Source organism: Notothenia coriiceps, unplaced genomic scaffold (genome assembly GCF_000735185.1).
Source record: "Notothenia coriiceps isolate Sejong01 unplaced genomic scaffold, NC01 NC01_scaffold00037250, whole genome shotgun sequence".
Lineage (NCBI taxonomy): Eukaryota > Metazoa > Chordata > Actinopteri > Perciformes > Nototheniidae > Notothenia > Notothenia coriiceps.
The window spans coordinates 12,981,006-13,008,667 of NW_011369951.1; the positions used below are offsets into that span (position 1 = coordinate 12,981,006).

Here is a 27,662-nt window from a genome sequence, read left to right on the forward strand (position 1 = left end):
CTGAGAATTTAAGAGGTTTTTTTTTTGCGTATATGTGGTAAAATACTGTGGTATCTTTGCTCTTTTACTGTTTTTCTTTTAATCCGAAAATGTATAGGCTTTTATTGCTTATCTTTGGTACGTTCTCTGTGTAGTCATTCATCAGTTGATAACATTCAAGTTGTTAATGAAATGGTTTGGTTGTATATGGTCCACAAATTAATTTCATGTTAAAAAAACTAGAGAGAGTTCAACTTGGGGTATAAGGCATAGAATGCTATTCATTTGTTATTATAGCTGTGTGTCCCAAAGAGGGAGATACCTATCTAAGTTAAATAGATTTTTGATTACATGATGATCCAAGCAATTATGGGTCTTGATATTCATGCAAACATTACATGTACGTACAAAAGGTCATATATGAGAAAAATCCACACAAATATCAATACACAAACCATGTTTGGCATCAAGATATGCCTGTAGTTAGGCCTTCTGGTGTATGGCTGTATTCTAATATACCCCACCATTTTTAAAACATGCTTTAACTCATAGAGTGAAACTACACAATAGAGTTATTTGGTCAGTTTCATAATCTGTTTTTAATTTCCAAAAATTGTACGTTATCAAAAATGCTTATACCTTTAGTCATTGCTGCATAAAGTCAACTTTATAAAGTCCACTGATAAAGTGAGGGAAACAACAGAGCATTGACATTTACATTTCTGTTTTGTTAAAGGTCTCCATAAAACCCCCCTTGCTTATAATTAGTATTTTCTATACCCTTTTTTAGCAAACTGCATGCATTTGAATTTAGCTTTAAAAAGGTCATAGAAAAAGCTAATTGCAACCAAAGAGCACAGACACATACAACTACAACGTAATAAGTGTAATTTGTAGTTAATTCTTACAATTTTCCAAGAGCTACAAAGCGTCTCGAATACATATTTGCTCTTCTGACAGGTTCTTCTCTCAAAATTTGCCGAAAACATTGGTTATCCTTCTGCCTTGCAGTTTCAAGCATGTCAAGCGTGTCACATGTATGTTGTTTGTGATAGTCAAGTCTAAATGTGCACATTTTTTAATTTATTCAAATAAAACAGGTAACATTCACAATTCATCTGTGTATTACCTTGACTGATTTTTAAAGAAGAATTAGAGCTAAAACATACTTTGTGCATGACAGGGTCACGTGTCATCAGATATGTGTCACTTTTGGTGAGTGCGGTCCCAAAATGATGAGTTTTGTGTGTTCGGTTGCCTGTCAGAGGAAACTGTTACAGAAATGTTTTTTGAGAAAGTATACTTACATCTGAGTGTGTGCACAATAAACAGACACATTATTTTATCTTATTAGAATAAATACATACTGATCTTAATAACCTGTATTACATGCACTCCATTTAATAACTGTTTAGTGGTGCAGGAAGACTCTTGGTTCGTTGATTGGACTTAACCTATCCATTGATATATATTGAGTGTTATAGGTTTAACCATCAAATTAGTAGACATGCTTATATATATATGCTTATCAATTAACAAATGAACAACAAAATGTGACAAAATCTTAAATAGCAAAATAATTGTGCTGAAATGTTACAAAGCAATAATTGCTGTCTGAACTGTAGTTTGTGCAGATTCAGAAAACTTGACCAGCGATACTAGAAGTACATGTAGTGCCATGTAGCAACAATTAATCAACCCCAACATCTGTGACCAACTTCTGACTAGATTTGATATGTGACATCTTAGCAACAATCAGCTCATCACAGCTCATTTCCTGAGAATTGAAGAGGGTTTTGAAGAGGGTGTATGCGTTGTCAAATTCCATGGTATTTTTGCTCTGTTTCTGTTCTCCTTTTGAAAAGAACATTTAAAGGCATTTTTGCTTATCTTTGAATGGAACTCTCTGTGTTTTCATTCACAAGTTGTTAAAAACCAAATTGTTAATGAAGCACTAAAAAAGTATTCAGACATATAGACATGCTTTGAAATACTTTTAGAAAAACAACTAACAATGCAACAATTGACATTGAATCAAAGGTCATTAAAAAGCATCACGGTGCTTGTATGATGGTGCGTATACTTCTGTGGCAGAGTCAAGACCATCACAGCTGTATCCAAATTATTAGACCAGAATTCAAGTTTGAAATCAATACAAAGCTTAAAATCAATACAAAGACCAGCATGGTAAGCAAGCATTAGAAAAGCATCAACAAATGTGGATGACAAAATGCTTCACTTCGGTTGGTGATGATGATTAACACATTGTATTACTGCACACTTTAGATGTTAACGTAAGAAAGATATAAGACACCAGATAATTGCGTCACTATCATGGTACTGAATTTTCTTACAGGCTATGATGGTTATACTATTAACCATATTTACATTTGTACTGTTTGTCAATGTGTTTGTTAGGTTCGTTGTAATGCATTTCATATTACAATGTTGGCGCATGTCATGATAACCATATTCTCTGCATGATGACAACAAAAGTCGACCTTCAAACACCATGCGAGGTCGCTGTTATTCTCAGGACTGATTCTGGTCATAAACGGACTTTTATTTTGAAGGACCGGAAGTCCTAGTGTTTTGATAAAGGTTGCGGAAGAAGCTGTCATTTCGTAGTTATTATCCTGATATTATCTCGTCCAAGCAGTATTTCCCATTAAACTGATACTAATTCAACGACAGATGTGACCGTTTTAACAGAGCTCAAGAATGGGATTTACACCGGGACTCTTTCTTGGTGTTAAACCGTCGAAAACGCTTGTGTTTCTGCCTTTTCTGTTGACATTATTGCTCGTTGGGAGCCAAGGCGATAATAATGCGATGGATAACGTCTCAACCGAGAGGCTGGCTGAGGAAAGCCACCGACAAGACAGTGCCAATCTACTTATATTCATAATGCTCTTAACACTCACCATCTTAACGATATGGCTGTTCAAACACCGGCGATTCAGGTTCCTGCACGAAACAGGACTGGCCATGATCTATGGTAAGAGAACTGACGATGGTGCTTTAACAGTGGTGTAAAGTAACTGAGTAGGCTGCATTTACTCAACTCAAGTTACTCAACAACCTAACTACACATTTGAGATACTTGTACTTTTCACTTGATGTACTTTGTGCTTTTACTCCGCTATAATTCAGAGGTAAATCGTGTGCTTTTACTCCACTACATTTATTTAGTAGCTTTAGTTACTTTGCAGGTTTAGTTTCATAATGTGACATATAATCAACCCCAATAAAAGACTTCAGTAACACCTGGAGTAAATTCACAAGTAACCCTGCAGTATACAAAGGAATTACAACCAGCTGCACCGTTACCAACTTGATTAATTCATTAATGCATTAATAATTATAATCAAAACATACACTATTCTGAAATGGTCCAATCTGCATAATGAGTGCTTTTACTTTTGGTACTTTAAGTATATTCTGATGCGAATACTTTTGTACTTTTACTTGAATGCAGGACTTTTACTTATAATTGAGTATTCCTACACTCTGATACTTTTACTCAAGTACAATATCTGAGTACTTATCCCTCCTCTGATGGTATGAGCACTTAGTTGATGCCTTTCAGTTAACTTAGCTCCAATGCTAGCTGGCGATGATGGTGTTAGCTCCTCCAACTTAGCCAGTAAGCTAATATGACAGCTTTTACTCAGGTTTCAAGGTTTGAGGGGAGGCTGCCTACGATATGTGATATACCATTGTTAGCTTAGCAGGGTGTTCATATTCAAAAGTATTACTTTTTATCCAGTGTCATATGCATAGCCCATTTTAATGTCTATATGAAATAGCAGAGGTGAAATAAGTACTCAGATCTTGTACTTAAGTAAAGGTGGTAAAGGTGTGGCTAATTTGAATGACTTTGTATGTAGGTGCTGTAGGGTAGCTGGAGAATTTTTCTCCAGCTAGTTTAAATAAAGTCTTACTAAAGTGTTATATTTTACATCATTAAACTAAATCTGCTAAGTAACTAAAGGTACTAAATAAATATAGTGGAGTAAAAGTCCCTCAAAATTGACTTGAGTAGATCTACTTACTTTACACCACTGGGTTTCACGGTACAAAGGAGGCTCCCTGCAAAATGTCATATAGGCTACCATAGTTAGTAGGGTGTTGGTATTCAAAAGTATTATTATTAATCCATTATGATATTCACTGTCCATATTAAAATCAATATTACATAGTTAGGGTTCTATTCCTATTGTAACTGTAAAAAAATAATATAAAGAATATTATAACCATTATCATTTACTAAAGATACCTTAACTGCTTTCCCCTCACCCACTCTCTCCTCCCTCCTGAAGGCGTGTTGGTGGGTGTGATCCTGCGTTTTGGAGTCCATGTCCCCGCGAGCATGAGTGATGTGATCCTCAACTGCGCCGTCAACGCCAGTCCCACTACACTTCTGGTCAACGTCAGTGGGCGATTCTACGAGTACACGCTAAAGGGGGAAGTCAGCCGGGGCAAAGGTCACCAAGTACAGGACGACGAGATGCTGAGAAAGGCAAGAGGATGAACAGATGAATGGTTCAAGTGGAGCTTGTTGTTGGTGTGCCGCTCTCAAATGAAATCCCCAGCAGGCGGTTGCTAAATGGCAGAAGTATATGTTTTATCTTGTAAAAAAACAATCAACCTGCAAACGGCAAACCTGATATATCAAACATAATCTGTCAACTATACAAATAGAACATTAAGTGATGTTAACTTGTGTCAGTCTGAATATACAAGCAGATATTATGGGTCCGGTTTAACACATAGGGAGTTGACTATTTAAAATGAGTGTCTAACCTGTTATATCTTACCTCTGTCTTTAGGTGACCTTTGACCCAGAAGTGTTTTTCAACATTTTGCTGCCTCCCATTATCTTCCATGCTGGTTACAGTCTCAAAAGGGTAAGAGGGTTTAAACTAATAAGCATGTCAATTAAGTATTCAGATTTTTCAAAGTCTACATTGGATTTTTCGCATACACGTTTCAAACAGGCTAAACTACTTTTTGGTGATTATTCTGATATTTTTTTGTCTGTAATGCCACATCTTAACTTTTAGTCCTAGAAAGCCTCTTTGTTAACAAATCTGTGTCCTTGCCTGTCTCAGAGACATTTCTTTAGAAACATCGGCTCCATCCTGGCCTATGCTTTCATCGGAACAGTTATCTCCTGCTTTGTTATTGGGTAAGTTATTTGTTTATCTCTGATGTACACTAGGGCTGAACAATACATCTTATTGACATTGCAATGCACTTTAATGGAAGCTACACGTAAAATAATCTAAAAAAATAAGTTTCCATGTCTTGCTTCCAAACTGCTGGGTGCATACTGAACTGCAATCGCAATATTGGAAAAGAAACACAACATTAAGATTATGTTCACATACATTATCCTTCATCCCTACTACTCTCAGACTTAAATACTGTACGTACGCTGTTGATCAAATCTTTTTCTCTGTTCTTAGGCTGATCATGTATGGCATTGTGTCCTTCATGAAAGTTGTGGGCCAGCTTGGAGGAGATTTTTTCTTTACCGACTGCCTCCTGTTTGGGGCCATCGTTTCAGCAACAGACCCAGGTAATTAGTGCCATGTTAGCTTTTTAGCAACTATTCATCCAAAGACTGTACTAAGAATGTAATTTAATGAAGCAGTGCGACATCTTATCGATTTGTTCTTTGCTCCTGTCCTCCTGCTGTACAGTATTTACGTGTCTTTTTCTCCTCTGTGTCTCAGTGACAGTGCTGGCTATCTTCAATGAGCTAAAAGTAGATGTGGACCTGTATGCTTTACTCTTTGGGGAGAGTGTCCTCAATGATGCTGTGGCCATCGTCCTCTCTTCGTAAGCACCAATTAATTAACAAACTGCAGATATGAACACACACAGCCTACACAGCAACACTTTATGTCTACTTCTATTTTATCAAAGCATTGGTAGTGTCATGTTAAAGGATAGGTTAACATTTTTGCAAGTCTATCTCGAACAGTATATATTTAAAGAGTTATTAGTGGCCTTCTCACCAGTTCAATCTCTACTACCTAACTGGCTCACAAGTAGTGATTGGGGATAATATCAACAGCTTTTTTTTGTGCAGTTAAAGCTCATGTGATGTTCCAACAGTCTGAGGTCAATACACCTGAAGTGGCTTTTTTCAAAGTGGCTTACTTTGTGATGCTAAATGTAGCAATTCGTAGCTCTTGAACAGAGTTTGTGTCTGTTTCTTTCTGACAACGCAAAAAGGAAATGGGGAGACCCTGTGCTGATGGCAGAAGAGCCGAGTACCGTTATTACTCCAGCAGCATTGGTAATAAATACAATGCTGTACATTTGTCGCAAGTAATTCGCTCGTAGGTAAATTGAAAGGGATCCGGTTGTACCCTTTGCCATCAATTATACCATGTGGAACGCTATGGGGGGGAAATGTTTTCTGTTGCCTCTTGGAATAAGAATTGGATTATACTGGAACGTTTTTTTATGGCCACTATGTACAAGAGTAATAAATGGTCATAAATGTTAGTATTTCTTTGAGAGACTTCAAAGAAATGTGAACCTATCCTTCATATTCTAGTTGTGTTACTGCCCTGCACTCTAATGAGGCTAACTGTGTCAAACTCAGCTTTGTGTGTGGTACATTTCACATCGATGGACTCTAATCATACTAACGTCAGTCCCTGTCGTTTCACTGCTTGCCTTCCTTCATTCCATCCGTGTCGTTCGTGGCCTACCTGTACGTATGTATGCAGAGTTCTCCTCAGCTTGGACAGACAGAGTAGGCATGGGGCCGGGGGGGTGCGCTCCCCAGGAGACAATGACTCTGTCTGGCCTCAAGAGGACGATCAATGGCTGGAAGAAAACCAGACATTGACTCTTCGGTGGGTGAGGGGAGGGGGCTGTTTATGTGGCTGTGCTGGAAGAGTTATAGTTGTAGAGCTTGGTCATCCTAACTAAGACTATGTCATGCAGATCTTTGACTTAGTAGTATGTAGCCTTCCTCTTAGGAGTATTGCTCTCCTCCCCTGCTTCCCTTTCATATCCATTCTTTGCATCTTTTTTCTGTGTTCTATAGACCCTACTTTTATTTACATTTCTGGTAATTTCGTATGTAAAAGGTTTATTACTCCTGGTTCTTAGTGCTATTGATTTGGTTTGTTGGTCTTGAAGCTATTTGAGCACTACTACTCATAAAAGGGTAGCACCTGAATTGTCTGTTTTCTACTTATTGATACTCTATATTGGATATCAATGGAATGGTGTTAAGATGCAGCACGATCCAATAAGAATCAAGCATGCAAGACCCCAACTTACTCCCTTTTTATGTCTGTAAAACCCAACTCCAGTCCATGAGTGTGAAGTTTTTTTGTTGTTATTTTAAAATCCTCTAAATGATACAACACATCAGATAAACAGCAGGCTTGTTGTTTCAGCCATTATTGGATTTGGGTTGCTGCAGATTTGATTTGATGCCTTACTTCATCTTGAGTTCATCCGTTTGTTTCTCTATTAGAGCATGTGAGTAATATTTCATCAGATCCCCTTTTGGGATTCTTTGGAAACGTCTATTTTCCCTTTTCCATGTAAATGTGTTGACTCTCTTTCTGCCCTTCAGCTCTATTGTGGCGTATCAGCCTGCAGGAGACAACAACCACAGCTTTGAGGCCATGGCCATGCTGAAATCCTTTGGTGTCTTCCTGGGAATCTTCAGCGGATCCTTTGCTCTTGGGGTGGCCACCGGATTCATGACCGCTCTCATATCCTTTCACCTGCTATCACATAATGAACATTTACAGTTAGTGGTGTGCATAAGCAGCTGCAGAGTAAAACTACAGCAGGCATCACTAACTGGTGGACCGAAATCTGAAAATGTGACCAATCTTTACCAATATTTTACAGAGCGTTGCTTTTCCCTGACAGCACGGCTGTTTTTTCTTTACAAGATTCCCTTTTGTTTTGATTTGGATTATGCTAGGTCTAATTTATGGTAAAGATTTGAAATGATTCTAAATGTTAACTATGCTACACTTACAATTGACAATATGTTGAAATTATATGTTAATGATGTATGTTTGATTTTATTTGACAAAGGGATACACAATTAAGACTTTTTGAGATTCGGACATTGCTGGAAGGAAAGTTAAGTAACTGGGCCTCATTACATTTCAATTGAATTCCGCAGCATTACAGGGATAAAGAGTTTCATTGTATCTCATTAAGTTCCTGCTGATCAGCTTCAAGTTTTAATCAACTTGGAACCAGAAATGTTTTAGTGTCAGTCCCTATATGAGTAGCCTAAATTGTGTACTTGCACGTTCGGATAAAAAGGTTTATTCAAACAATGTCTTTATCACCTTGTTTCCATTTATATACAGCAGGGCCCCCTCATGTTTTGCTCCTTGACTTTAAGGTTTGCTCACGTGACCAAATTCACTAAGCTGCGGGACTTCCCCTTGCTGGAGACGGCGCTCTTCTTCCTCATGTCGTGGAGCACCTTCCTATTGGCTGAGGCCTGCGGGTTCACAGGTACACATGCAATATACACTGCTTCTCATTTTGATCACAAGTCTTGGACTAAGTTTCTGTCTTAATTTAGTCAAAAATGAATCTCTATCACATATTGAAAGTGACCTTTTCATCCAGTACGAATAAGCCTGAAACATTTGTTTATTATCTTAGGAGTTCCAACTGTCACATTAAAACAATGAAGCCATGATTGATAATGTATTGAAGGATGAATCATTCACACTTGCTGAAATAAAATCAAACTGATACACACCCTCAAGCCACATGATGTCAAAGGATAGGGTTATGTTGTTTCATCACAGTGCGAGTCTTTAACAGTCTTTTTAACCACTGATATTATCCAAGGATGTAGACTGCACCCCTTTTTACATTACAGTTTAGTTTCAATCTTTAAAAAAAACGTCCATTACATTTGACCTTAGCAACTTCCGTCAATGTATTTTAATGTTCTTAGAAACTCATTTTGTCACAAATCCTAAAATGAATGATGGTTTTTAATTCTTGGTCTCTGGTATAAGTATAATTCAATGTGTTGGATTGATACTGAAGTGAGACCACTCTATGTCTGCTGTTCATCAGGCGTAGTGGCTGTGCTGTTCTGTGGGATCACTCAGGCTCACTACACCTTCAACAATCTCTCCCCCGACTCTCAGGACAGGACCAAACAGGTGATGCACAACCACATGTCTTTGGTCACTTTCACTCAATTTATTTAGATACAAACCCTACCTGAATACTAGTTACTTCTGTTTTTAAGTCTTAGAGTTAGGATAATCACCCATGTAACGTAGTAACTCCATATGTTACACACTTTCTCAGTCACTGTCCATTACATCCAAAATAACATGAATGTAATGTTCTTTTTACATTGTTAAAATGTTTGCTTGTCTCTTCCCCATCAGTTGTTTGAGCTGCTGAACTTCCTGGCAGAGAACTTCATCTTCTCCTACATGGGCCTGACTCTCTTCTCCTTCCAGTCACACGTCTTTAACCCTATGTTCATCATCGGAGCCTTTGTATCCTTTACTCTGAATATTGTTACTGCTGTCCTCAGATGATTGGTTATTTAGCCAAATACGTGTTGCATATAACCACTCTTTGGCTGCCAAAACTATTGCTACCACTGCTGAAATAATCAAGTGTTTTAGGAAGCCCACGGATAGCAGCAACATTTAAAAGAAAGATTAGTCATTGCTGAATTTCTGTAATCTACCCACGAGTATTTTCCATCTCAGTTTGTTGTGTCCTTGACCTTCCTGTGTTGTGTAGTTTGCTGTGTTTTTGGGCAGGGCGGCAAACATCTACCCTTTGTCCTTCCTGCTCAACCTGGGCCGCAAGAACAAGATTAAATCCAACTTCCAGCATGTCATGATGTTTGCAGGTACGGACTTAAGTCTCTGTTGTCAATTACCAGCTCTCCAATGAGTCATTTAAACTTCCTCAGGCTTGCTCGAAAAATGAATACACTGCTTACCCTAGATACAGTAGTTATGAATAACAGCCCCTATGTAGGTTGATATTGACAGTTAAAACTGGCTAAAATTAGAACATCGCCTCCATGTCTCTGCAAATAGTTGTTTGGACACCACCAACCCGGATGAGTAGATAAAAAAAACCCAGAATCAGCATACTGTGGAGGATGAGCTCAACAATTGTTGTGCACTGCAGTGGTTAGGAAAAGAAGAACCCAAGAACAGCCACATTAATAAACATATTTTCTGGCTTTTCTAAAATGAATGACAAAACCCACTCAAGGTGTCTCCCACGGTGTCTTTGGGTGAAACTCCCACTGTTACTCACTCTCACGGGGTCTTGTTGTCTTATCTCCATCAGGTCTGCGTGGGGCAATGACCTTTGCTCTTTCAATCCGAGACACAGCGACTTACGCCCGCCAGATGATGTTTTCAACCACCCTGCTGATTGTCTTCTTCACTGTGTGGATCTGTGGGGGGGGCACCACGCCCATGCTGTCCTTCATGAGCATACCGTAAGGCTGTGCATTTGTTTCTCTCTCGTCCCGCTATCAAATGTTTTTCAGCAAAAGTCAATGCCACAATGTTTTCTCTTTCAGGGTGGGTGTGGACTCTGATCAAGACAACTCTGTAAGTGATGAGCACGGACGGCATGATACTCCTTTTTGTATGTTTAAATGTTTTGGTTGCATTCAGTTTTTATCCCAAGTGAAATTGCCACTGATTAAATGTTTTGCTAAACAGAGCTCAGCGGTGTTGGATGGGACACAACGGAGCACCAAACATGAGAGTGCCTGGCCCTTCAGGATCTGGTATAACTTCGACCACAAGTATCCTTTGAGCCATGGATCATACGTGTATAATGTATAAAAGATCCTGTTTTCAGTAGAGTAGAAACTACATTCAGCTTTAAACACCAGAGGGCGCTCTTTACAAGCTGTAAGCTATATAACTTCCTTTTATAGATAATTTTCTGCGAGTTGACCAAATTCATTTTAATAATGAAACTTTAAAACTGTAAATAGTCCTTGACAGCTTGTTCTCCAGCTACCTAAAGCCCCTCCTGACCCACAGCGGCCCCCCCCTCTCTTCCACTCTGCCTGCTTGTTGTGGACCGCTGGCCCGATGCCTCACCAGCCCGCAGGCCTATGAGGTTTGAACACTCAGCATATTGTTTTACAGAACCCAATCAGTCATTTTTTGAACATCGGAAATAGGGCAGGGTAATATATCAATACGGTGATATAAGACTTTGTATTTCTGAGATTTTAGATAATGGAATTTGCCATACAGTAAGTGTCAATGATGCAATTGTTGCCTTTACACCACAGTAGTTATATATCCACATACTAATAATCTAGAAATGTTATGTTAATGCTGTTGTGTTGATATTTCGCAAACGCCCCCAATGGGAAACCCTACATTATTGGCGAAATATGGAGGTATTTGGTAAAAAGAAATCAGAATTTCTTCTTCTTTTTTTTTGTACATGTTATAGAACAATAACTACATTTGAAAATCAATAAATCAAGCTAGTTTATGTATCTAAAGATCTTATTAGGAGTCTTTTGACGTCATAAACTTGGGTGTTGATATTTGGTGGAAGGGGCTCCCAGTCTGTGACTATTCAGATTTTGCTTTTCTTTAAAGAAGCCGTTTTTCCACTTCTCTCCTTCTCCTGTCCTTTGATGGTATTCTACAGTCTTTGTCTTTTCATTCTGCTTAATGTCTTACCCTCCCACGTTTTCCCATTGGTCACTCACCAGAACGAGTACCGGCTCCACGAGGATGACTCGGACTTCATCCTGAACGACTCCAGTGTCAGCTCCATTTACGCCGACGTCACCGTCAGCACGGACGCTTCTGGGTCCCGCACCACCAGCAGGGGGGGCCGGCGGGCTGAGGGTCTGGAGCACGAGCTGGGCTCAGCGGAGCATGAAGTGGCGATCAGGGGCACCCGCCTGGTCCTGCCCATGGACGACCCAGTGGAGCCCCCGACCACCTTCACCCTGCCCCCCCCGCCTTCACCGCCACGCTCCGAGCCTCGCAGGCACAGACTGTAAGAAAGCGTACACTGTCAGGATGCAGTTTGTTGTTTTAAGCATTACAAAAAAAATCACAAATCTTCAAATTTGAATTCAAAAGGAAATTATTTGTTGGGATTTTTGATTGCTTTTAGAGTATGAGTCACATAAAAGTTACCATATTGATGGGACCACCTCTCTAACGTGGATTTAAAATAGGCTCAGCTTTGTGACAAACATGAAGTACGCTTTATTCAACTTGCTATTTAGGTGGATTTCTGTAATCTTGAAAGTGAGCGTACTCTGTCGAGGTAAGGTACTGTCAATCAAGTGCACCTCAAACCTAAGGGTTACTTAAAATAATGCGGGACGCACATTTGGCTTGCATTAAGGAAAGCTTAAAAAATGGGGCTGTAGTGTTGGCTCATGCAAGTGCTATTTCTATAATCCATTAAAGTCCCTCCGGCTTTATGGAGGGACTTTAATATGCAGTTTACCCTTCTCTCTGTGGTGAAGTTGCTCCTGACTACAGGACCTGTATTTGTTTAGCTTCCCTTCAAGTATTGGTACGATGACCTACAGCATCATTTAGTGCACAGAACTCTAAAACGTTACTCTGGTACCAATAATGAGAGAGCATTTTACACTGCAGCCACATTATTAATATTATCCATCCATCCACAGACTGTACGTTTATCTAGTGTGTTTTCCTCCTGCTCAAAGGTCAAAGGTCAAAGGTCCCAGGTGGAGAAGGGTTAAGAACAAGTAGATTACATTGGCATCTGTGGTGGAAGCAGTATTAGAAGTTTTTTAAAGAGATTTTAAAATGAACAAATATGTTCTAAAAGATTGAAAGTAGATATATTTCAGCCAAGCCATAAAATCCAACTTAAATTTGAGCACTGCCGAATCAGTCTTTTCCCTTATTCATGTATTTATTTATAATAAAAAAAAAGAGTTATTATTTATTGTTTATTTATTGTTTTCGGGGTGACATTAATGATTATCTTGCCCTGTTTGAACATAGGGCTGTTTGTGGTGAAAGGCTGTTATCATGCACATTTTCGGAACAAAACACTACATAATTGTACGGTAGATAAGTCTTGAGGCCGGTGGATCATCATTTGAAGAGTTTGATCTTTACCAAGTGTGCATGTTATTATATCTCCTTCCTGCACTGTAGCAGATCTTTTACTTTATATTTGGAAACTAGAGCTTCCCTGTGTGCATATTTTAAGTGTGTGTGGGGCTGATGTCAGGATGAAATTGTCCAAATCTACTGACGCTGGTTTTAGGGCTTTTGTCTGTTTCTGGGTTATGTCTGGTTTAATCTTTCTTAGAAAAAGTAACTGCCGTGTCTTGATGACTTTGAGGGCTGGCTGAACTGTTTTGACTTAAAGTGCCTATTCTGGAATTCTATTACATAATGTAGATTTGTACATATTTTGATTTACTAATGTGCAGTAAGATTATCTTTCTTGTTTTTTTATATGACACAAAAAAACTATGACCAATGCTTAATATTATATTCCCAGTATAATTAGGCCAGGCCTCTAGGGTGGCGATCACAAAAGAGTGCAAACTAAAACATTGTACTTTGTTAACGGGAAACAAGTATCACTAATATTTTCTCAGACGGAATCACTTTTTGTAAAGTATACTTTATGTGGCATTTGAGAATGACACTATTGGGGGCTGAATTTAAACGCAAAAAGAACCTGGTGACCTCTTTTTATTTTGTAGAAGGTCTAGGAAAAGATACGACTACTCATATTGGTGTTCAGTCTTTTCACTCCTTGTTTGGCAACTGATATCCTATAATATGTTCCCACCTCAGTGTGAGATAACTTGCACTTAGGCATCTCCTTGTTTGCTGTTTGGTGATTTCTATGATTGAAGTAGAAATGTATTCCTGCTAAAAATCCCATTTTCAAATGTTCAAATGCTTGTAACTGTCAAGCTGCACGAGTTGTCTTTTTGATCTGTAAGCGTTGTTCTGGGGTTTGAGAGATAAGGACAAGCGAACTCACCATTTGTTCCTTTCAGTAAGGTACCTTTTGATTTTCATTTGTTGTTTAACTGTAATTAAACCATAACAAAAACATATGTTTATATGGGAATTTTTGAAGAAACGTCTATAATCATAAAATAACAACTAAACCTGAAAATCTGAACATGTCTATGTTTCTACTGTTTGTAGAAAGTGTTACTGACAATTGTATTTGTGAAAAGTACACCTGCAAAAGTTCAATATGTGAATGTTTTAAAATGTGAACTCATTATGAGGGGAAAACAATCAAAGATATATTATATTGTTCCCTGTCTGGTCCTGAAGTCTTAACATGAAGTCAGACATCTTGCAAGTGTACTAGAAAATAAAAAAAGACATGTCTTTGCTCATTCAAATTATGCAATGACTTGTATTGTTTAATGTCATTGAGCTACCTAAAGTTGAGTTAATCTCAGTTGTGTTAGTTTAATGTCTTCAAAGATTTTTTCAGAATGACTCTTTATATTGATACTCAAGTACAATTGTCTTCTTTGACTAGTTAAGCTGAAGAGACAATTGATCAAACCCCATCCGCTGATGAAGACTAAGATACATTTATAGTACAGGAAAAGTTTAGCAAGTGGACATCGAGTTAATATTGTTTTTCCAAGGTCAAAGACTCCGCTCTGCTCGTCTACTTTATTTAAGTTATGCTGAAAAACGATTATGCATAGGTGGGTGCCTACTTTGAGTTTTCTTTGCACACATCTGCCTTTTTTCTTTTTACATTTAAACCACATTTCTTAAAATGTAATATTTAGACCTTGGACATATTCCCATGTGCCCATATAGCATTATGAGAAAGTTGCTTTATTAGAGATTTCAAGGACCATAATCAAGTATTTGTAATGAACTAATAAGCTACATTTCAAAGATATGCTCAGATATGCAGTTTAGACAAAAAAAAACTATGGCAGACGGTACAGATGTTCCTTATCACCTGATTTTACCACTGATTGATAAAAGGTCAATCACATTTCAAACATTTTTATTCTGTATTTATAAACTGAAATGACCTGTGATAGTTGTTCATTAATAAAATATCATTAATTGTAATAACTGAAAAATAATATTGACAAATAATAATAATGATATTAAAGGAAATGTAATAAAGGTCATGCATTAATAGCTAATACTTGAATATTGTTGTCAAAGATTCAACGCACCAAATTATCCCATATGCCATATTAATCCCTTATAACCCTTATATAACCCTTATTTATTACAGTCATGACCAATCAGAACACAGGTTTTTTGCATTTTTGCTTATCATGCTAAATAAAGTCTTTGGGCACAAGTTCATTAAATGTGAGTGAAAATAACCTCAACCTTTATTTTGAAAATGTATTCACTCCGCTACAACATCGTAGTTACTCTTTTATTTTGAAGGTACAACCTGTTATTTCGGGTCTGAGTGCGCGGGTGCTTGTGTCGCGCTTGACGCAGATGGCAGTACTTAAAAACGTGTGAGGGTCTCGTTGAAGCGTCCCACTGTCTGCTTCCAGAGCCCCGCAGTCATCACCCTGAATCCGGTAAGCTGGCTGATAAGCACCAATTTTTTTACCGTACACTACCTAAGTTTACTTTCTTTTTGAAACTTGTTTTTACAGAAATAACTTCATGCGGGACTGTTTTTAGTAATTTGCACGCGCAGGTTTTATTACGCTTGATGAAACTGTTGCACTAGTCTCACTTATATATTCTATTAGCCCACTGTAAATATGTGACCATTGATTGTAATCACCTTTACAGTATGTCCAACTAACACATGTACAGTCAGGACTCAGTAGCATGCAACTCTCTTCCCCTGTCACACATCTTGTGATTTCATACACATTACATTTGCAAAGCAGCGTTTTGATATCCGGAGAGGAAACAAGTCTTAAAGTCTGTCTGGGGCGTTGGCTGTCTCTGTACATGTGTATGCGTGTGTGAGAGCTACAGTTACATGCTGACTTATGGAAGCCTTGGCTGCTCCTGAAATCTGTTTCCAGTTAGGAATTCTCCTTTTTTTCACCCAGTGATGGAACCGCTGAGGCTCAAAAATGCATCACAGAGGTCAATTAAAATGCCTGTACTGCTATTTTCATTGTCCTGTATGTGTGTGCGTTATATACATGTAAGTGATGCATATGGCTCCAGTGTTGGTTCCACCAGTTATCCTTATATTGCAAGCTCTTGTGAGGCAAGTTCAGGATCCAGATTTGCAACTGAACTCTTTCTCTCTTTCATGCAGTGAGTTACAGAGCAGATTATGCAACATAACCTTTAAAAAATAGGAAGAAACACCTGCTTATTCATAGATTTATATAAAAAAAGAATGCATCTGTTGGATTGAAAAAACAAGACTGAAGGAGGAAGGAGAGATGTTCCTCTAACTTTACAGAAGGAAACCTCATGTCACAGATGTTGCAACTGAAGTAAACTTTTTTATAGACTAAATGTTGCAGATTCCTTCTGTGATTTGGAGGTACTTGCCTTACAGTACAGTCATTCTGAACAGCATGCGCAAAAACAAACTCAGACAGTAAGTAAGCCAAGAACCATATGTGGGACTGACCTTTTGCTGCCTCACACACTCACAGACTCACACACTCACAGACGAAAGCCATAGGGAGTTTTTACTGATTCAAAGCTGGTGCCTGCATGTCAAAGAAATTACCATGAGCTCAGTCCCATAAAATACATCACTGGCTCGTAAAACGTTATGCATTTGTCTGAATTTATGTCATAGGAACTCCCTGTTGTGTTTCGCCTGTTGTGACTTTAATAAGATAGAATGTAAATGGGATTCAGACATTTATCTTTTATTTTTTATCGATCCCCAATGTTCAACTTAACAATTTTTAGTAGATTTTTTAATGGTTTCAGCAGTTTTAATAATCTGACAAACTGACAACATGATGGTGAAATAGATTTTGACTGATTTAGAAACTTGGCAGTGTGTTATCTTTAACCGGCGGCCATTCAAACCTGCTGTGATATGTTTGGGTTTGCTGATTTCAAGCAGTGGTTGTGAAATAGAAGGACACAAAGATGTTTCTTTATAATATGTAAAAGGAAGGTGGCAAAGCTAGTAACATATTCTTGTGCCGTCAAAGACATCAAGGATGTCTAAGAGTAAAGGGGACGGCAGGTGCAACATCAATTAAATGGCTAAATATTAGATATGTTTAAGATTTAAATTAATAGTTTGGTAGCTTAGCTTAGCATACATATTAAGCGGGAAGACACAGGCTCTGTCTTAAGGTTCAAGGTTCTTTATTTGTCAACAAACCTCATTTACAATTAACCCGTTATATCGCATTAGAATAGATAAATCCGTCCCAATAAACAAAGTGTGAAAACACATTTTCTTGGCCTGCAGGAGTGACTTCTTGAAGTCTTGTTGCAACTGGTAGGTTCATAACTTTTAGTTTGTACACTTCGGTTTTTCAATGGCGTAAGCAAACAAGATAAAACATGTAAATGCGTGAGCTTCAGAGTGTGTCGTTATCTTATCTTGTATTTGTTACAGAGCAAAGCTAGCTGTTTCCCATTGCTCCCAGTCTTTAGCTTCTGATTGTAGCTTCATATTTCATGCACAATGAGTGTGGTAACAATGATCTGATCTAACTCTCACAGAAAACGGTTAAAATGATTTAAAATAGTGATGTAACTTATTTTACACAGACGTTTTCATATTGGACACAAGTTGTGAGGATTTGATACCTTATGGTCTTCACTGAGTATCTGAATTGCAACTGTTATTTCTAAGGAATTTAAGGCAGGAAATGTAAATTGGGGGCGGAAGGGGCTCTAACTGGCAGGAAGAACATTTGGATTTACCAATGAGACCAGATAATTCAGCAAAGGTTGGGAGTTTAAAATGTACATGGTAAAAAAAGAAGGAACAAAGAAAGACACATAAAGTGAACTGTATGTATTGTTACAGCTGAGCATTAAAAAAGGTCAGGAAGGATGTTGCATTTTGGGATACAGATGAGGTGTGAAAGTGTAGGCTGGCTGTAAAATATTAAACAGGGCTCTTGTGTTCTCTTCGCCTGACCTTATTAAATTTGCCTAATAGGTCGATTTGGCTGTTGGGCGTCCTTTTAGCGATGTTTCTTGTCGTCAGCACTTTCTAAGACACCAAATATGGTAAGATATTGAGACATCTCTTTAGTTGAGTTAAAGAGGCTTTTAAAAATAGTTGCCTGTATACTCAACACTTTACTAAGAAACTTAATTATGTTGGTCTTTCCCTTAATTTGACAATCTGTGAGCTCATTCAGCCCTGTGGTCTAACAGTTAAACTGAGGGTAAATGATCTAATGTTTGGTCCCCTGAAGGGAGGGTTATATTTTTATATATTATTTTTAAACAGAAAGCGTCATGTTTGGTATTCGTTCATAAATGCTTCTCGTAAAGTACGGCTTTGGTGTGGTCATTTATGTCGAGGTTTCAATCTGGGAGAATGGTTAGAAAGTGGCTGGAGATTTATAAAGGGATATTTTGGAAGCAAACAAGCCCTTAAGGCAGCACTGAGGGCTTAAATGTCCCGTTATACATTGGACATTTAGTAGTGCTCCAACAGGACTGATTTGGTGCCAATGTGGGGGCTTTCCCTTGCGCACATAAAATGTCATAGATATTCATGGAAATGGTAATTGGTCGTACATTGCTGCTGCTGAAGGTTTTCTCAGCTGCTCTGTTCTGAAAGACATCTCAGTTACTGAATGAGAGGAGAAACAGAAGGAGTGTGTCACTGATGGAGAGGGAAACAGAACAGACAAAGTTAGAAAGGCAGCTAACAGCAGCTTCTGGTAAAACCATCATGTCCGTCCTGTTGTACTGGGACATGTCGGGTTTGTTCGACCTCGCTCTACACGACTCAGATTTGTTGTATCGGCTTTATTCCATCGTCTGGAATGTGCCCCACCGGAGCCAAAGAAAACATTATCTTTCTTTGTAGACTGATGTGGAGTTTCAAATTCTTATATTGTATATTTATTTTTGAGATGGTATGACTGGAATCAGGGTGGGAATGTTCTCTGTGTGCGACAGTTCTGCAGTTGAACCATGATCGGAGATACAGTGATCTTTAAAAGATATAACATGTAACATTTCTGCATAAAAAGGTCTGAAAACGATTAGTTTATGTAATGTATTTTGTTTCATTATCCCAAATGTTTCTAACCAGTTTCGAACCCAGATAATCTTTTCCTGGAAATTTCATTTGGTCGTCTGTAATGGCAAGGTCAGCGTTGAGGTTGTCTGCCAAAAGCATAAAATACAAATTGTATCCAGTTTTAAGCCACATTTTCAGATATATTAATAGATCTTGGTCTTTTTTGACTTTATGTGAGTTTAGCTCAAGGTAGACAGGAAAGGGGGAGAGAAAAAAGAAATATACTCTATAATGGACACACGGCAGTTAAACTGTTAATGAGGGCAGCATTATCTTACTCACGGGTTTTAGTAATGCAATGCATTCTGGTCTTTTGAGGCTTTTGTTGATTCAGACGTTGATGTATCTCCTTGTCTCCTACAATGGATTGTAATGATTGTAATATAGAGGAACATCGCTGCAGACTTCTTAATTTAGTTAACCGCTTCCTGCTGCCCATTCTGAAAAACAAGAAAAGACTATCAGCTGATGATTTGATCAGTTTTAGGCTAATTTGAAGGTGCACAAAATAGTTAATATACTTTTGAGCTACAACATTGATAAGCCAATGGACAGAAAATGAATCAGCCTCAAATGTGTTGGGATAAAAGTGTACAGCTCATGTCCTGGGTAGATTACAAGTACAAGCCTTTAAAGCAACAAGATCTCTTAACACAATCATTCAATAAGTAGCAACCACAAAACTTTAGACTTGCACCACTTAAAGGTCCTTTCTTTCCCAACGACAACAACTTGACATTTAAACAATGACTGACCCCTAATCACACCAAGTAATAACCAACACAGCCAACACATTTATTAATTAATTTAAAACATACATCTACAAATCAAACAATTGTAGAGAAAAAGCATACCATTTAAAGAGGAATTTATAATGATAAACACAGCTAAGGATGAAGATATGTTTAAGAGGAATATGTTGTACATTCCAGCCTTTAATCTATTTTTAGAGCATCAGGAAGTCTCATTAGCTCTACCGACTGCCACACAGGTCAATGATTAAAGAGCTTTCAAAGGACAAGTCTGCATAGAAGAAGAGGTCACACCTGCAGCACACACTGAAGTGATGTCAAATAAACAAGGTTTATTGTACGTGTGGCGTTAATCAGATGTTAATGTAAACACAGTTATTAGCCACTACAGTGGAGAGCTCATTCATGTGTGTGTGTGTGTGTGTGTGTGTGTGTGTGTGTGTGTGTGTGTGTGTGTGTGTGTGTGTGTGTGTGTGTGTGTGTGTGTGTGTGTGGCTGAATTGTGCCACCTTAACCGTTTGATGGAGACTTCCTGTTTCTCAGCTTTCCGCTACATTCTTTAGCGATAAGCTCATGCCAACTCACACACACGTGTATGGACAGACACAGATGGTGGGTACAAGAAGACAGTCGAATAAATACACAGCGTTTTATATTAGTTTGTCTCTAGCTCTCTGTTACTTTATCTTTATCTCAGCACCATGTGTTCAAAATGTGTGTGTCCTCTTTTTTCACAAGGCATGATGTCACCTCTCTGTGTTTTATTTTTACACCACAGACCTCCACATGCTGCTGCAATTGTTGAGGTGTCTGAAACTTTAACAGAAGTTGAGAGCAGAAGTAATAAGATCTTATCTTAAAGTCTTTTAAATCATGTGACTGCAGACTGCATACCTCTAGGCAAACACATACTATATAATAAAGCATTCACCACAAATAATGCCTTTTTTAAGTTCCTTAAATGAAGTGAATTTGTAAAAGACAATATACTTGTAGAGACTAACTGGTCCAACCTCTAGCTTCCAGGCTCTCTTGCTCAAACTCGATCCATCAGTCGAACTTGACTTACATTTGGATCTCAACGATATACATCCGTCAACTTTTTTGATACCAAATCAAGTCTGGGAAATAAAGTGGGGAGGTACAATACAACCTCGGACCAATTGCCAAAAGCAGAACATTTCTGAAGATAGAAATATTTAAACGTCTGCGGAATTCACCTTAACTGCTTCCATAGCGATCAAACTGTGTTTTCCATTTGCAGCTAGGATACAAGAAAATAATATATGTGCTGTTGTGCCGTGACACAGCGAGAATATTTATGGCAGGGAAACAAATTAAAGACATGCAGCAACAGTGTCCTCAGAGCCGCCTGACGTCAGTGAAACCGGATTTATTTTCCTCCAAACCTGTGGATACTGGCTCACTTCCTGTCAGCCATTGTTCGCCTCTCATCAGATAAGGTATTCACGATGCTGGTAGCCAAGCTTTATCATTGCCAGCTCCACAGCCCTAGAGCTACATGTTGCTTCATCTAGCCGTGGATTCAGGATCTCCACCATGTTTGCCAGTGCAGTTTCGAAAAAGACAAGGAACTACAATTATACATGAATTCTTGTTTGTTTAGGGAGAGGCAGGACACACAAGATAACAGGTAAATACCTGTCTTTGTCTCGCTGTCCTCTTGAGAAGATGTATGAGTAGCCTCTCCCAGTTAACAAATAAACCTGCTGCTGGTTTTTTCTTTTAATAAGTTATGAATTAGCCGGTTACTGAAAGGAAGAAGTATGTCCAATCCACATGGGGTCACTTTATACATTTATTATTATCTGTTGAGGAGACAGGAACACAAAGGAAGTTATTTGATCCACATTATTAACAGTAGCACCTTTAACCTCAGCCACATTTCTCTGTCAAACAGCAGTCTGACTGGTTATGACTCTTGCTATATGCTATATGCTAAATTAAAGTGCTATTTGCATATTATCTGTTCAAGTTATTTGATTGGGTTGGAGAGTTTAAGTGTCACATGATCGCTGAGAAGCGTTTCTACTGAATACAATTCTGGCATTTGAAATATATATCCTTAAAATGGTTGAATTCAAATACATTTATTGACCCTGGTCAGAGTGTGTTGGTTTGTTAGCATGCCTGGTTTAGTCCTACTATAAAGTATTTTCTGTATTTTATCTTTTTCCATAAGTGATCCATGTCCAGTCATTTGTTTTTAATGATACTATAAAACTGGAAAAAGAGCTCTCAGACAGAGAATATTGGCCACAACATACAGTTTGTTGTATAATAGTTGGTAGAGTCCAAAAAAAGAGAGACTGCTGGTGCACACATGAAGGTCATGACTCTTCATTTCACTCGACCCACATCTTTACTTAAACCAAAACTATTTTTAACGTATAGCCTTTATATACGCTTTCTATATTTATAAAGAAAAAGACTCAGTTGTGGGACTTTTAAGCTCAATTGCAAATATTTGACGCATCGATCATATTACATGAACTACAACTGCCTCTCTCCGCCTGTGACCGATGAAGACCACCATTAATCCCTGCTGTCAAAAGTTTCAGCATCTTCAAACTCTTATTTGTTAGCCTCCCCCTTTAAATAGGAATCACCCATCTGTGATTTTTGCTGATAGTTTAAGACAAGTCACAAGAAAATGTGGTAATTTGACCGCCGGTGAACGCAGCCTAAACTTGTGGTAACGTTGGTCCTGTGCCAAAACCAGAACTTCCTCCCGAATGTGAGCCGACATGCTGCTCCAACCCGGAGGTGAACGCTATAGTTTGTGGTTTCCTTGGTCTGCTAGGGAGTGGTCCGTGTAAGAAGTGTGTGTGTGTGTGTGTGTGTGCGCGCATGTAGGTTCTGTCAAGGAGTTGTCAACGTCCAAGATCTCACCACATTTGTCATACCAGGCATTCCTTCATGTGTACACCTCACAATGCGGACGGACACACACACACACACACACACACACACACACACACACACACACACACACACACACACACACACACACACACACACACACACACACACACCTCTGTGCAGTTTAGGAGAATTCCTTGCGGTCAGCCAGCATGAACTTGATGTGGGAAATAACAGAGTGAACACACTTTAGCCATCTCTTCCTCCACGTTTCTGTGTGTTTGTGTAGTCGTCATTTTGCCATCATGTTTTATTTACAATTTGGAATCCAAACCCTGCAATCAAAGCTGTTTTGGTGATCAACGTGGTGATTTTGGTTCTATGTTTAGGAAGTTAATGAGTTGTATTTTAGGGACGCTGATTTTTTTCTTGTGTCAGAAATCAGTTACAAGATGCTGAGGATAGTTATAATTAAATGACTTAGGAACAATTTATAAAAAGCATTCAGATCCTTCATTTGAGCAAAACTAACAATGGCACTGCGTACAAACATACTGCATTACAAGTGAGTACAAATGTTTAGAATCAAAAGAGCTCATTATGCAAATATGCTACAGATTTACATATACTCAGTATTGCCTCATCAGCATTTGAATGTCAAATCTTGTTTAGGTTGAGCTGACAATCAAATCAAAAATAATAATCTCTAATTATTAACTCTAAAATAAAGTCAAAATCATAAAAAGGAAAATACTCAAGTGTTATTGTAATACACTTAACAATTCGTCTGTTGCTTTTACATGTATGTTTGTGAAATGCAAAACATGAAATAGGATTTTTTATTTGATCATTCCATTGCAGGATTCAAGCTTGTGTTGTTGGTTTTATGTCTGCCTCTCAAATCAGCTATCGAGCTTTATTGCCCATTTTATTTGTATTATAAGGCAGAGCAAATATGTATGAGGAGGACCATATCTCACAGAGTACATAAACACTCTTGTGTTAATGCTTTGCACATAATTACACACAGAATCACAGACATGTACACCTGCTGGATGTTCTTTGACACAAAACCAATATTCAGCGGTGCAGATTTCTTGTGTCTGAAATTAAATCATCTCATTAGCATGCAATTAATATCAATTATTTGGAAACCTATTGCTTTTCCCTTCAGCCCATATAAGTGTACCAACAGCGCCCCTTTGTGGTGCTTTTAAGTAGCCTTTTTTTCAATTTGGCTACTAGGTTGCGAGAAAGATGTAACGGTTAATTTGAGAAATCAAGCTTGAAAAAGTACAGCTATAAAATGTGCATTATTTCTAACTTGATTTCTCACGAGGACTTTATGGTAAGCTGTATTTGACCGTCCCTCTCTTCTTGGTGTATTGTAGTTGTGAGTCTCCCCCGGAGTGACGATGGCAGAGAGCTCGAACTGTTTCTACTGTCGGGAGGACCTCGGGGGGAAGAGGTTCGTCCGCAACGAGGGCCGGCCGGTGTGCATCCGCTGCCACACCAAGTTCTGCGCCAACTCCTGCGCCGAGTGCCGTCGACCCATCCCTGTGGAATCAAAGGTGTGTTTGGGGTTTTCTATGCGTGGAAATCAGCCCTGCCTTTTTTCCCCCTCCACAAACATCTCATCAACCTTTCATTCCTCCATCAGGAGCTCAGCCATAAGGGCCGGTACTGGCATGAGGAGTGTTTCCGCTGTGCTAAGTGTTACAAGCCTCTGGCCAAGGAGCCCTTCAGCACTAAAGACGACCGCATCATGTGCGGGAAGTGCTGCTCCAGAGAGGACGCGCCACGCTGCCACGGCTGCTATAAAGCCTTACTGCCCGGTAAGACCTTGATAGATTCAGAGTGCTGTGTGGGAGAATGTTTGGGTCACTGGCCATTAATAAACTGTAAAAAAAACGACATTTTAACAGAAAGAATCCTGTACTGATATCCCTTTTCTCACTGCAGTGAAGGTACTTTCCTACTACCTGCTTCTCTGCATTAGCACTCACTCTTCTGTGATCTCCTGCAGGCACAGAGAGTGTGGAGTACAAAGGGAACTCGTGGCACGATGAGTGTTTCACCTGTTTCAACTGTAAACGACCAATAGGATCGCTGAGTTTCCTCTCCAAAGGAACTGACGTTTACTGCAGCCCCTGCCATGACAAGAAGTTTGCCAAACACTGCGTCTGCTGCAAAAAGGTTTTACTATTACTCTTAAAAACAAAATACAAACATCATCAACGTTCACTATTCATACATGTAGCTCGTCTCTTTCCTCCGTCTCCAGGCTATAACTTCTGGAGGAGTGAACTACCAGGACCAGCCGTGGCACAGCCACTGTTTCGTGTGCAGCTCCTGCTCCAAGCCCCTAGCAGGGACCAGTTTCACCAACCACCAGGACCAGGTGTTCTGTGTGGACTGCTACAAGACCTCCGTGGCAAAGAAATGCAGCGGCTGCCAAAGCCCCATCACAGGTGACTGAAACTGAGGATTATGTTTCAGTTAAATAAAATATAGATGAACTAGGATTAAAGCTTGTGTTCCTCCGCCAACCAGTCATGTTTCAGGTTACATCCATGTCTATCCGAAAAGCCATCATTTTATTCTTTAAAATCTTAAATTAAGGTCATAATATATGTTGTGTTTAAGAGGACCTATGACCTTCAAATTATAATAATTTAGTCCAACTAGACGTTTGAAGATATGACCCAAGATATTTTCCTAAGATATCATGTTCATTGGTACTTTAGACTAAACGAAAAACCTTTGTTGCCAGAGATGCATAATAATATTCTACGGTTGTACTAATCTCAGACTGTCCCCTCTGTCAGGGTTTGGTAAAGGAGTGAACGTGGTGAACTACGAGGGCAGCTCCTGGCACGAATACTGCTTCAACTGTAAGAAATGCTCCCTCAGTCTGTCCAACAAGCGCTTCGTGGCCAAGGAGGGAGACATCCTCTGCGCCGACTGCAGCGAAAAGTAGAGCTGGAGAACGCTGTCTTTGTCTAACCGTGGTTTAAAGTCCTTTTATATTTCTTTTATTATTACATTAAGGCCAGAGTCCCCATTACAATATTATGTTTATTATTAAAGTGACCTTTTGGCAGATTATGACAGAAACGTTGGGACAAATTGTGATTTGTATCCATTGTTGATTGTTTGCTGCATGCTAATACATGATTAGCCACCTGCAGCTAAAGTAAATTAGCAGCAGATACATTCCTAACTTACCTGAGATCTTCAAAGTAGATCTAATGATGCTGTATTTGAGTCTGCCGGTCTTAAGAAACATGTTATTAGTTTTTTTATCTAAACTGATGGTTGTGAAAGTTGATACTTTCCCTCAACACAGTGTATGCTAGCCTATTAGCATAAAGCGAGATGGTAACGTGATTTTTAAAGCTTTTTAAAGCTTCATCTTTTTTAAGCACAAAAACACCTGCTTTTGATAATGTCAAATGTGATATTTTCCTATGATCAAAGTGGTTTTAAATAATCAAAAATTATTTCTATATTTGTAATTGCTCATTTACAATGCATTGCTATGCTTATTGTGTGTTTGAATAAAAATAAACGTGTATGCACTTTTCTTAACCATTCTCCCTTCAAGTAAAGAGGAAATATAAGTATGAAATTGGAACATATATTCTAATTGTATGCCTTGTTATGTTGCTAAAATGAAATAAACTTTCTAAAAAAACTCTACAACAAACCGCTAAACATTTCACACATTATTTTGCCAGGATTACCATGTTACAACTAATGTACTCAAGATAAAGATTGTTGGAGCTATATATCTCTTTATATTATTTAATAGTTTGAAACGTATTCTCTTGTGGTTTATATTATTTATTTATATGTATTCTTAGTTAGTGTCATAAGTTAAAGTAGTTTCTATGCTTTTATTTTGAAGGCATGTTTTGGGCACTGGGTGATTAGAGCACCTGGTGTAATTGTATATATTGGAGACAGGTGGGTGGTGGGAGCCAGAGCACGAGTAGGCAAACGGTTTTTTTACCAGGGTGTTTCGAGCCACAGGGTTTTCCAACCACAGGAAAGGAAAGTCATAGGAAAGGCTTAAGGAACAAATCATAGGAAACCTGTTCATTGTCAATGATATTGGATCATAATAAATGTACAACGGAGAATGTTGTCCGAACCTGGATCATTGCCTTGCGTAAGATCTGCTAACTAGTGCCTCAGCGGCTGTATTATTTTAAGTTAATTATCTGTTTTATTTCTATATGATTTTGGCCGCTACAAAGATGAAAGGACTTTTATGCCAATCTCAAATATCCATTTATAGGACAACTTGTATATAGTTAGATAAGATTTGACCTCTGCGCAAACAACAATTCATATTTTCCTCTATTCCACAAAGCAAAACTGATTTAATTTCAACATATAGAAAACCGGAGGAAATACTTAAGCTGTTTCCAACTCTTCTGCTCTTTCTGCCAAATCTGAACAAATTAGATTTTTCTTACACATGGTCTGGGAATGTGAAAGCAGTAAAGGAGGAGAATCTAGATTGCCGGCTGCACATGAAACATAGAAAACTCCTCTGTGTATCAAGTTCAATAAGGAAGACACAACCAGAGTAAAGTCTCAGCGTTTGGAGACATCACATACTTTCAACATAATCCGTGCAGTGCCTCAGGAGCCCAGTGGTTAAGTGTAATGTTTGATCCGGGGTTGGGGGTGAAGGGGTGTTTGGAAAATCCATTGGTTAAATACTATTAACCCATGTAAAAAAGGAAGTGTAGCACCATGCCTTCTGTGAGTGAGTGTGTGTGTGTGCACAAATATACT

The 27,662-nt window shown here is 38.6% G+C and overlaps 2 protein-coding genes and 1 long non-coding RNA gene across 3 annotated transcripts in view; 2 read left to right on the top strand and 1 right to left on the bottom strand.

Moving 5' to 3' along the window:
- The window catches only part of LOC104966997 (uncharacterized), a 1,743-nt gene extending 1,324 nt beyond the window's left edge, over positions 1-419 (bottom strand). The window contains exon 1 of the long non-coding RNA XR_800711.1: positions 380-419. This is a non-coding gene — a long non-coding RNA (uncharacterized lncRNA). The remainder of the gene's footprint in view (positions 1-379) is intronic.
- Positions 420-2,577: 2,158 nt separating this feature from the next.
- On the top strand, positions 2,578-14,407 carry LOC104966998 (sodium/hydrogen exchanger 6-like). The gene is made up of 16 exons (XM_010796362.1): positions 2,578-2,977; positions 4,302-4,501; positions 4,812-4,889; positions 5,094-5,170; positions 5,451-5,563; positions 5,721-5,826; positions 7,592-7,733; positions 8,397-8,502; positions 9,082-9,170; positions 9,405-9,518; positions 9,772-9,883; positions 10,336-10,489; positions 10,574-10,604; positions 10,719-10,804; positions 11,022-11,127; positions 11,741-14,407. Exons 1-16 carry the CDS (start codon positions 2,701-2,703, stop codon positions 12,035-12,037), a joined length of 2,088 nt encoding a protein of 695 aa, XP_010794664.1. The 5' UTR covers positions 2,578-2,700; the 3' UTR covers positions 12,038-14,407.
- A 1,065-nt stretch (positions 14,408-15,472) lies between these two features.
- LOC104966999 (four and a half LIM domains protein 1-like) lies at positions 15,473-26,555 on the top strand. Its single transcript, XM_010796363.1, has 6 exons — positions 15,473-15,580; positions 24,245-24,424; positions 24,514-24,688; positions 24,880-25,049; positions 25,138-25,324; positions 25,682-26,555. Exons 2-6 carry the CDS (start codon positions 24,269-24,271, stop codon positions 25,831-25,833), a joined length of 840 nt encoding a protein of 279 aa, XP_010794665.1. The 5' UTR covers positions 15,473-15,580; positions 24,245-24,268; the 3' UTR covers positions 25,834-26,555.
- The last annotated feature ends 1,107 nt before the right edge of the window (positions 26,556-27,662 follow it).